Source organism: Branchiostoma floridae, chromosome 15, assembly GCF_000003815.2.
Source record: "Branchiostoma floridae strain S238N-H82 chromosome 15, Bfl_VNyyK, whole genome shotgun sequence".
Classification (NCBI taxonomy): Eukaryota; Metazoa; Chordata; class Leptocardii; order Amphioxiformes; family Branchiostomatidae; genus Branchiostoma; species Branchiostoma floridae.
In genome coordinates, this window is record NC_049993.1 from 6,530,521 (window position 1) to 6,541,918 (window position 11,398).

At 40.5% G+C, this 11,398-nt stretch overlaps 1 protein-coding gene across 1 annotated transcript in view; it reads right to left on the reverse strand.

Moving 5' to 3' along the window:
• Positions 1–2,064: 2,064 nt before the first annotated feature.
• LOC118432503 (uncharacterized protein C1orf87-like) overlaps positions 2,065–11,398 on the reverse strand; it is a 13,281-nt gene continuing 3,947 nt past the window's right edge. The window contains exons 2-9 of the mRNA XM_035844094.1: positions 8,792–8,955; positions 8,096–8,213; positions 6,851–7,521; positions 5,839–6,013; positions 5,245–5,339; positions 4,658–4,847; positions 3,201–3,507; positions 2,065–2,401 (exon numbers count right to left, since the gene is read on the reverse strand). Coding sequence (XP_035699987.1) covers positions 2,238–2,401; positions 3,201–3,507; positions 4,658–4,847; positions 5,245–5,339; positions 5,839–6,013; positions 6,851–7,521; positions 8,096–8,213; positions 8,792–8,898 — 1,827 coding nt within the window. The 5' untranslated portion in view covers positions 8,899–8,955 and the 3' untranslated portion in view covers positions 2,065–2,237. The remainder of the gene's footprint in view (positions 2,402–3,200; positions 3,508–4,657; positions 4,848–5,244; positions 5,340–5,838; positions 6,014–6,850; positions 7,522–8,095; positions 8,214–8,791; positions 8,956–11,398) is intronic.

Here is an 11,398-nt window from a genome sequence, read left to right on the forward strand (position 1 = left end):
ACACAGCTTTATGAAGCCGGTTCATAACAGTTAATTTCAATGACTAAATGAAGACGTTGTTTGAAATTGTTTTGGAGAGAATTAACTGCCTTCTGATTCGTTTGTTTGTTTGTTTGCTTGCTTGCTTACAAGTAGGATGGCACTGGTTCGGTAGTTTGACTGAATAAAACTGCCGAGCATGATTCTCTAAAAGCGACTGATGAATGCGTGATGGATTGATCTAAATGGAAGGTGCCGAGGCGTTGTCACTGAAGGTGAACTTCAAGGCGCGTTTTTAGAGGAGAGAGTGCTAATCTAGCTTGCATGTTGCAATAACTCACTAGGTCACTAGGCGTCTCTTTTGAACCATGAAGACAACACTTGTAGAACTCCATTCTGACACTCCATTCGTCCAAAAAAGAACAGCTGGACAATGTCAGGATTAGTTAAAAGACTCTGTAATGTTTTAAACATTTAAACATTAAATCTCAGTGCTTTGTGATCCACAAATATAGCAGTGCTCTTTTGTACAAATTTACAAAAATGACGGGTACAGATACGAAGCAATATACAGATCAATATATCACGAAATTAACAAAAAAAGAAAAATGTGTAACATTGTACACTCTTACGAGTTGTAATACAAGACAAGTGGTATGCAAAGCAAGTATGATTAATTTTGATATGTCTGTGTTAAATATATATCTGAAACGTTGTAATATAAAATTCAAAATCTGATGACAACTGAATTATTTCCTACTTAACTTTATAAAATCATTTTTTCTTCCCCCCCCCCAAAAAAAGAAAAAAATTGTTGTTCCCAACAGTTTTTCTTCCAGTTTGACCATAAAGGTTGAACAGACAATTACTCGTACATATAAATCCTATACAACATAAAACATAAAGCCTATACCACTATATACACTTCATACAATACAAGAACAAGCAGTTAACAAAAGATCTGTGCACTGGCTTCAATATGGTCATGCAAGACAAGAGTAATATGCAGAGCAACATAATATAGTGAGAAAAATACTTCTCGAAACTTTGTTCTGTGGCCGAGCTTGTGGCTTTCCTTATTTTTGTTCTCACACACTAGCAACAAATAACATTATTTTAAACATGGTACCATGCTTTAATAGTGCTGACACAAGCAAGAAATGTATATTACTGTACTGTTAAATAATTCTGAAGAAACTAATCACTTGATACACAAATGCAAGCACATGCATTTCATAAGGCTTTCCCAATACACAGCAAATACATGGTGATGTATTTAACGCAAACTCTACTAGTTTGATAGTTGCCAATGCATATTATGACTGAATGGACAAAGTAACCATTGTGCAAACACATGTAATGATCATTAAAATCATAACACCATAAAAATGGTGCAATTTACACAAACAAAACCATACTTGCCCAAAGACTTTTCTAATCCATAAATAGGTTCTGTGTCAGAGTTTCATAGTTGACCCAAAATAATTTTCTTAAGAGAAATGACCTAAACTCTACTCATGATCATAAGAGCAGCATTTCATCATTCAGGTATGAAAATCACAGCATCTCAAAATGTGTCAAGAAGAAATGGGCTGACCACTCTATGGTCTGAAATGTTTGCAACAAAGAGAAGTAGCAACCTAAGATGAGAAGCTCACAGTTGAATTTAGTAAAGATCAGGTTTCCACTTGAACAAAGATGTCTAAATCACATTTGTTGGTCCAGATGTCTTATTTTGTGTTCACTTGTTTTCTTATACTTTTATTTTCATTCACTGAAGAATGACAGTGGATGCTGTCTGAAACGTTTGAATAAACACTGTAGCAGGGCTCTAGCCAGCGTCCGTTTTTCCGTCAATTGACGGAAATTTGCTGCATGTGACGGAAAAATTTTAAAACTAATCCGTCAACCTTGACGGACAAAAATCTGATAAAAGCTCCTTGGTGGAAGCTACAGGCGGCTTGGGGACGCCGTCCACGGTCATAAAAGCCACACACTGTTTGTATTGCTATTGTTATGATCGTTGACAATGTGTGTCGGTATCCTTTTGCATACGATAATCTCATTAAAAACAGTTTTTCAAGGTCTCAGTTCAGTCTCTCTAACTCCTGGAATAGTGTTTTCGCGACAATGGGAATTGGCTGACGGAAAAAAATTTCGAGCTGGCTAGAGCCCTGCACTGTAGTGTCAAGTAGAAAGGTTGATTCAACTTCTTCTATTGAATTCTTGGATAAGTAATCTACACAAACATCTCTCCATCACAGTTTTACTCTCAGGGATTGGATGAGGGGCTCTAGAGCGACCTTCCCGTCAGCAGAACACTGTGTCAGGGTGTTCTCTATGCGGGTGTCCTCAAACCCCAGGTTGTAGATCAGGTTGTAGTTCCTCACCAGTCTCTTGGCTTCTGGCAGCTCCAGGTAGCCTGCAACAGCACAAGGTAAAGGTGAAAATTTTTGACATTAGACATTTTGGAGCAGCCTAATTGCAAGTCAGGTAATCAGTTCAGTTCAGGTAATACTGGGTAGTAAATCAAGTATAGCAAGGTAATCAGAGATAGTAGACTTCAGCCCTTTACCCCTACTGTTTTGCGACCCTTCTAGCCCCACAGAAGAACGTAGCAGCACTGAGAATGTTTAGTAATGCTGCATTAAATATTTTGAGGATCTCACACACACACATACAGACACACACACACATACACACAGAGACACACCTACATTGAAGAGTGCCTTGGCCAGGTGATCACAGAAATACACAGACACACAAACACACACATACACACACACACACACACACACACACACACACAGACCTGATCCCAGCTCATCACAGTTGAAGAGTGCCTTGGCCAGATGTAGGACATACACACACACACACACACACACACACACACACACACAGACCTGATCCCAGCTCATCACAGTTGAAGAGTGCCTGGCCAGGCGAGGACATACACACAGACACACACACACACACACACACACACACACACAGACACACACACACACACACACACACACACACACAGACACACACATAGACACACACACACACCTGATCCCAGCTCATCACAGTTGAAGAGTGCCTTAGCCAGGTGTAGGACATACACACACATACACACACACACACACACACACACACACACACACACACACACACACACACACACACACACACACACACACACACACACACACACACACACACACACAAACACAGACCTGATCCCAGCTCATCACAGTTGAAGAGTGCCTTAGCCAGGTGCAGGAAGCGCTGGTCCCAGTCCTCTGCATCCTCCAGGTGCACGGCTGCCTTCCCCCGCGCGCGCTGCTTCTCCCGCGCAGCCAGGATCAGCTTGTCCAGGTCCCGCTGGGAATCCTCCAGGGAGTTCCTCGGAGACATCTCGTCCTCGTTGGTTCCGTGGGAGAGTCCACCCGAGCTGGAGGGGGTGCTCGTGTTGCCCGTGTGCGAGATTCTCTCAATTTGTGGCTCCTCCGAGCTCAGTTGGATCGGCCGTTTTTCCAACCTCTGTGACAAAACAGCATCCAGGAACATTAGGTTAATACATTGGAACATAGAAGGATAGATGTTCAGTGTCCATTCAGCCCTCATGGGCCTTTGGGTCCCATATGTTTCCCTGCTTTTTAGTAGCAGGGTATGTTTTTACAGGGAGGGGTTGCGAGCCCTTCCCCTTTAACGTGCTCAAGGTACAACCCCAACCACGATGCCCTTCCCAGGACTGAACTGGAGTCTATCAGTTACCAACTATTTGGAGCCAGGAGCTCAACTGTTATGCCGCTACCAGTTGAGCTACAGGGACATCCCACAGATGCACTGTACTGAGTACATCACTGTATTCTCTGTTTCTTAACAACACTTAAATGCACTTTTAGCATTTGTTCCCTGTTTCATGGTTTCCAGCATATCATCACTTCCATATGTCAACTCTTAACCTTGAGCTTGTTTATGGATTTACAAGTTTGACACTAAGCTCTTAAGCGGATTGCCCGGACTAGAATAAGATTTCCTTTAGAATAACTTCTATAAGCACCATGAAAGAAGATTGCAAAAATCCTCTCATAAGCCTTTGAGTAATTGGTTCACCAACCAATTTATTACATCCTTTGCATATACTGGTATTAGGTAAGAAAGGTAGTCCCTAAACCTTTTTTGGGCTTTAGGCAGTAGGTTGTTATGCACTATGTCTAGAATGCACAGTATTGTAAGGAGGAACCCATCCCTCTCCTTCCACTACATGTACCTTTTATCTCCAAATCAGGTACCCATTTTTAAGCCGGAATGGAGTGACAAAAGCCGTACAAAGTGCCTTTCCCAAGGACACAGTCTCTAGCCAGGAATTGAACTCATGACCTCTCAATCACATGATCACTTGCCTAGCCACTCAACCAGAAGACGTCACATTAGAATGAATAAATGAAGATGACCTTTATTGTAGGTTTCTGCTCTCACAAGCTACATGTAAGTACAGGTCACAATGATAAAGATCTAAGTAGTTCTGAATAGTTCTCATGAAGTAAGAGCTATTGAATATCTTACAACATGCAACTACAAAGTTTAATGCATACTAGTATGTACAGGTTCGACTTCTTCTTGCTTCTTAAAACACGGAAACTTATCTTGTACATAATTGATAATTGAAAACCACATGAAATCTCACCTCCAGAGGTTTCCTAGTCTCCCATGGAGGAGGTTTGGGAACATCAGGAGAGACTGAGGGAGGCAGGAAGGACTTGTCTACATTGTTCTTGTTCCGAGGCCACGTTCCCGGCCGCTTCACACCCTGCTTCTGCTTGGAGGGGATATCCAAGGGTTTCACTCGCTCCAGAAAATCAACCAGGGTTTTCCAGCTACAGGGAGAATGGAGAGTTTAATAAATTAACATTGCCATGGCTCAAAATACCACCCGCAGGCTAATGCAGATAAACTTGGAGTTGTCCAGACAAGGTATTTCTAATGTCAACTTGTACCTAACGGCACAAGTACTTGTCCTGAGTATATGTTTCCTAATCTGCTTTACACAGTTCACAGTAACTGTTGTATTCTAAATTTTCCTACCAAATAATGCTTGGCACAATATCAACTTCTGAAGTAATAATCAAATATCCCACTACAACACTACAATACATAGCTTTTTAACAAAACATTTAAAATGTATTGTAAATATCTAAAATGTATTTCAAATATCACATTAGATGTATTGTAAATACATTATATCTAGAGGAGTTTTAGGATATAAAGTCCTACCCAAAGAGCCCCGCCTCCACTTCACACCTCTTGAGTAGTTTGTCCATGAGAGAGCCTTGGATCGGCAATCTGTGTTTCACAACTACATCTTCAACCTGCATACATCAAAAAGAAGATAACTGGTTGCTTTTTATCAGGAAAGGAAAGGAAAGGAAGGGAGGAAAGCCTCATTGAATATCAATTGTAAAGGTAAAGATATTGACAAGTATGAAATTAATAAGAGAAATGATACAAAATACATATAGATGCCAGGGCACATACTCTTTCCATTGAGAATCTGAAGCCCAAATTATTCCAGTCACCCATTCTATGCTTTAAGAGCTATGTACTTAACAGGTGTGAAGTCCTTAGATCAGCTAATTGTCTATTCTGCAATAATATGAATTGAGGTGTTCCAAAATTCGTTTTTTCATAGAACTATCACAGAGGGTGACTTGTTACCACTAAGTACTATACATTCTTATTAGACAGATTTCAACAACGCTTACAGTTGTGTGCAAAGCTCAGGCATGTTACGGTGAAGGAAAGTTCTACTAACATACAGATACAGATAATGGTGTGATTCTTCAATCAAAAAACATCCAGCCAACACACCTGTTTCCGTGACAACATGCCCGCCCCATGTCTGTCCACTTCCTCAAACGTGTTCCTGACGGCCTGGAGGTCAAGGTCGTCTACTTCTTGGGACGTGAACTGGTTTTCTAACAAGTGGAGAAGTTTTGCTGCCTCGCGGTCAGAGAAGCTTCCCGTACGATGTCTTGCAACAGGGCTACAGGAATACAGATGGGAGTTACAGCCATGACGGTTAGACATCAAGGTAATAAGATATGCTAGAAAGCAGTTACTCAAGCAACTGGATATGATCTTGGAAATGGTCAGACGTTTCAGACAGCCATCCAGCATCTAGTGGACCTGTAAGAAAGGGGCAGATGTTGTGGCCCCGGGTTCTTATTTGGAATTGCTGCCGAGAGTCTAAGACTGAAGGGAAGAACAACACGCAGAGACACAGGCCATTTTCCGCATACACACGGACTGCTTGCTGGAGAGCTACATCCCAAACAACAACCTAACTTTAGCCCTACCAAAGTGATACCAAATAATTCACAAAAAGTATAAAGCACAGTGAAGTTCATTTCGCCCTACTGACAGACCTGTCTAGTGTCCCCGACAAAAGATGCCGGATGGCTGTCTGAAACGTCTGACAGACAAAAGTTGTTTCATCTTGATCTTACTCTTATAAAAGAGGCAAATCGGGACAAAAGATTCTGTAACGTAAAATGTAACAGAAGGACTGACTTTCATCTAAGTTTAATGTCATCCTTTAGACAAAGCCTTAAGGTTTCCTACCAGGCTAAATTGGCATTTTGACCTTCCATTGTTTTTTCATCAATAGATTAAGAAAGAATGGAGTTGTTACGATGAATGATAGATGGGCATGAAAGAATTCTAAATATGATTTTTTGGACCATATGGATGACGTCATCAAGTTTTATTACCCCTAATGTTCTTTTATTTTTATGGGAAAATATAGCACTTCAGTACACACCACTGCAATGAAACTATTTTTTTCATGTGCATGCTAGTAATGAAAAAAAAGTAATCTTACCTTTCTGGCTTGAGCCCATCTATAGTGGAGGTTGTGTGAGGGAGGGTCATGCTGGGACTGGTTAGCCCGGAACCAGGGCTCACTAGGATGTTCTCCCGTGTGTGTGACTTATCCCTGATCCGCAGCTCCGGAGCAGTCTGACTCCCGGCCTTCGATTTCTGTGAGGAGCTCGTGCTGTCCCCTCCCCCTATAAACTTGTCGACCGTGGCCGACAGCGTGGACTGTTTGACCGGCTTGTTCTGCTGTGCAGCTGAGAGGAACTGCAGCAGCTTCTCGTAGTTTATACTCTCCTCATCCTCCGGCGAGGCAAACCGCGAGAACATGATCTGTAACGTTGATCCCGAGAGCGGCAGCTGGTGCCGTAAACATACGAGATTCAGCTGCGACTGGTTGACGTAACCGGTGAGATTGCGGTCATATCCGACAAGTTCCACGTACATGTCTTTGAACTTCTTGGAGTCGTACTTCTTGAGTATCTTGTGCAGCTGGTTTGCGATGGTGGGGTCTTCTCCTAGGACAGAGCTGTGTCCCCCGGAGCCGTCAGAGCTGGTGCTGGTGCGGCTGATGGGGGGTAAGACCTTGGAGCCGACCTTGAGGCTGGTTCCGTGTAACTGGGAGTTACTCTTGTCGGGCTGCGCAGTCTGAGAGGGAACTAACTTGGCCCGCTCATGCTGTACAGGCAGAAGGAAAACTTAAATCAAAATATAAACATTTCATATAACGGATTGTGCTTTATGAATATATCAGAAAAGAGTTTCCATATTTTGAACATCTTAATAACGGATAAATTTCTATTTTTGATGCGCCTAGATAAAACCTGTATATTAAACATTATTTGTTCCTATATCTACACCTGTACAAAGAAGCGAGAAGATGTCGACCATCCTGTTAGCCTAGTACCTTCAATTAGTTAAATTGTATCTTGTTGCCCCTGCATATGTCAGTTATGTCTGTTATCAGTGACCTGTACCTAGTCTGTCGAGGCATGAATGTACAATAAAGGTCTTTCAATTCAATTAAGCTGGATTGACTGATGTTTTGAACATGATTAAATTTTTCCATTTTTTCCATTTTCCTAAGAACCTTAACCTGATGCTAGGAGGCATACTTCTGTTTGTTATAAAATACTTTTAGATTTTTATTTTCATGTTCCAAATTGTGTTCCATTCTTTACAGACCTAACTTGTCTTTGGTGACTTTGAAAAAAAGAGAGCAAGTTTAATTTCTAAGATAATCTTGACCTACCTGATCTGTAGTGGTAAAGCCCATTTTGAAGTGTGAGCTGCTCAGGTTTTCGTACTCCTTGTAGAGAGGCTGGGTCAGGAGAGAGGGGCTGTCAGGTAGGGGGGCCAACAGGGGGTTCCTGTAAGAAAAAGTGAATTATAGTTCCCATAAATTGCACGTAATTACAATAGACAACTGGAAAGGAAATAAAAAAGAAAACATTTCCTTCAACACTTCTAGATTCTTAGCTTTAAGAAAACCTCCTACAGGTACTGCATAATGCATGGCTTAGGATTTCAACTGATTATTAAATCATGAATCTTGAGACATTTTAAAATTTCAAGGAACATCTTGAAATGAAACATTTTGTATCAGATTTTTCTCAGAAGCATCTTGAGATGTTTTGAAAAGGTCTGGAAAAATCTTTTTAAAGAATCTTGAGACTAAATAAAAAGATCTCAAGATTCTCATGAAAAATCTGAAGATTGACTTGAAACATCTCAAGATTTACCACAAAATCTTAAGATTTTTTTTAATTTTCAACGAGGCATGAGAGTCAATTTAATCTAAGTACCAGAGAAGTTCCTCCACAAAATACCAGCTTTGTAAGTTTAAGCTGTATTTAAAGAGGCTACAAGCATTTGTCCAAAGTGCTCTGCCAAGTCCTGTAATAATCAGATCATTGTCATATGCATTTAAAGACATCTAAATGCTTACCCATGTTTTTTCTCCCTCATCACCTGGACCCGTTTGCTGCCAATGATCTTGACCTCGATCTCCGGCGTGTCGTCCGTGCCGAACGGCGCATTCCTCGCCATGGACATGGTGGCTTTGGGATGGTGCAGCGGGCTGCCTTAGAACTTTCTACGCCATCGCAACATCTGTGTGGGAAAATTAAGATATTTCATTTGGAAGTGTCTTATTTTGAAATAAAGCTTGAGATTCAAGGCAACCTGACTTCTTCTTCGTCTGTTTCGTGATGGTGAAACTTGCTGTCTTGGAACCCTCTACACCATTGCAACATCTGATTCTGAGTGTCAAAGTGATATTGAGATATTTCATTTAGAATTGTTTCAGTTGAAAGAAAGTTTGAGTCTATATGATGCATTAAAGCTGATTCAAGTCCACCTTACAAGCTGGATTCATGACAACAAAACTGGTTGTTTCTGAAGCTGCCACATCATAGAAATGTCTCTCTCAGCAAAAATATTAACATTTCATTTGTAATATTAATCAATTACATTTCGTACTAAGAATAAAACTGACTACAGAAGCAGACTCCTAATGGTATGTTGGTGAAACTGACTCTGATGATTCTGTTGTAACAAATGTGTGTGCAAAAATATTTTACTTAATACAGATAGAAGCATTTTGACATGATGCTTCAGCCAGCATTTTGACATAATGCTTCAGCCCACTTGTACTACTAGTGCTTGTAAATATAGTACAACTCAGCTTGAGGGAATGTTTGAATCAAATGTTGGTCACAACAGTAAGTGCAGTTACACAGTCACTGTTACAATTCTGTAACAACCTCTTAATTTTATAGCTGGTGCCATTCAAATGCAGACCATGAATCAGACTCTATGCATGTTTAGAGACTACAACATACAAAATGACTCTTTGCTCAGTGTACTCTCACAGGCATTTTGCACTTGAACATAAGAAAAACAAAGAACAATTACTAAAAACCTACCAAAATTTCAGTAAAGCATGATAGTACCTGTGGTAAGATCCAAACGATGTCTCACTGGACATCTTGCCATGTTATTGATGAATTGCTAGACACAGTTATTGGGCAGGTCACAATGTCCACAGACAAAGCCTTGTGACGTGATACCTGCTTGTTTAAGGCGCTACCTGGCAACTTCAATGGGTGAGAAACCAACCGTGAGGAACCCAACCAAACGATACTGTTGCAACTGTGACTCTTAACCCCACGGGCAAGAATACCATTGCACGTTCTGTTGTACCTATTTCACTGAGATGTACGTATGAGATGCCAAAAGACTTAAGACTTTAGAATCCTTTCAAACGTGTGTCAAAAGTGTAAACAATAACTGTTTATGTAGCATTTGTCTTGCAAAACTGGATATCCTGTAGCATTGGTGTGTACGTGTAGTTGATTTGTAGGAGGCGTAAAAACCAAGAACATTTTCTAATTGACGTTTCATTCACCGTGAAAAGAAAAATACACCACTTGCTGATTGTACAACAGAAACGGAGTCGATAGAGGTCGTCATGCGGAAACTGGCGTGCTACTAGCGGACACGTGTAGGCAAACAAACGCGTTTGTTTACAGTACGCACAGTGTGGGACCGTTAGTTGTATTCTCTTTCACCGCCGCCTGGATATAAATAGTGTAGGGAGGAGCTGATACCATAAATAACCTTCACCTTCATATACACATAGTAATTTCTTCTTTCAAATGTAGAGTCTAACATTATGTATTATTCTTTTCTGTTTTGTCTAATAGTTACAAACATTTGTACATTGTACATCTTACAGTATACACATGGAATTAAAGATAATTAATGATGCATACCTCAATATCATTGAATAATTGTTGCAGAGTAAGTTAATGGAGCAAGAAAGCACAAAAAAGTCATACAGTATGTAAAATATACCATGTAGCTATGATTTTACATTTGGGTATCTTAAAATTCATTTTATCTATAGAAATCTAATACCAGGGCTACAATTTCATTTGGGGAATTGGTGCACTGAATCAGTTAACCTAACGTAAAGATTTAGGTACACACAAAAACATTTGGGTGCAATGGCATCACAACATAGAGCAAAGAAGAATGTCAGCAAATCTAATTACAAACCTTTCTGCCACTCTTCAGAGCACAGTTACAATATATACTGTCTCAGCTGTAATATGGTACATTTCCTTGGCATAAATTTCCTACTTCATAATAACTGCACAAAATCTGACTGCCTGATATAACAGTAAGAAGCATTACTAATATTTTTCTCAAATTCAGTTATCAAAGTCATTTTCCTTATATTTTTCTGATTTCTTCATCTCTTTCACTCACCTTCTTGAAGGGACGAATTTTCTTTGCTTTGATTACTAGCAATTAAGGGACCTGACGATATTTATCGGGGGGGGAGGGCTGGTGCATAGGTGGGGGGGGCCAATGAAAAATTTTTTGAGCCGAGGGGGGGGCCATTGAAAAATTTTTTGAGCCGAGGGGGGGGCCATTGAACAAAAATTGCCTGAGGGGACTTGACTAATACTACCAAAATGTGCCCCTGAAATGCCGAACATGAAGTTTCAGATGGTCCAGATTTCAATTTTACTCTGGACGTCCCTTG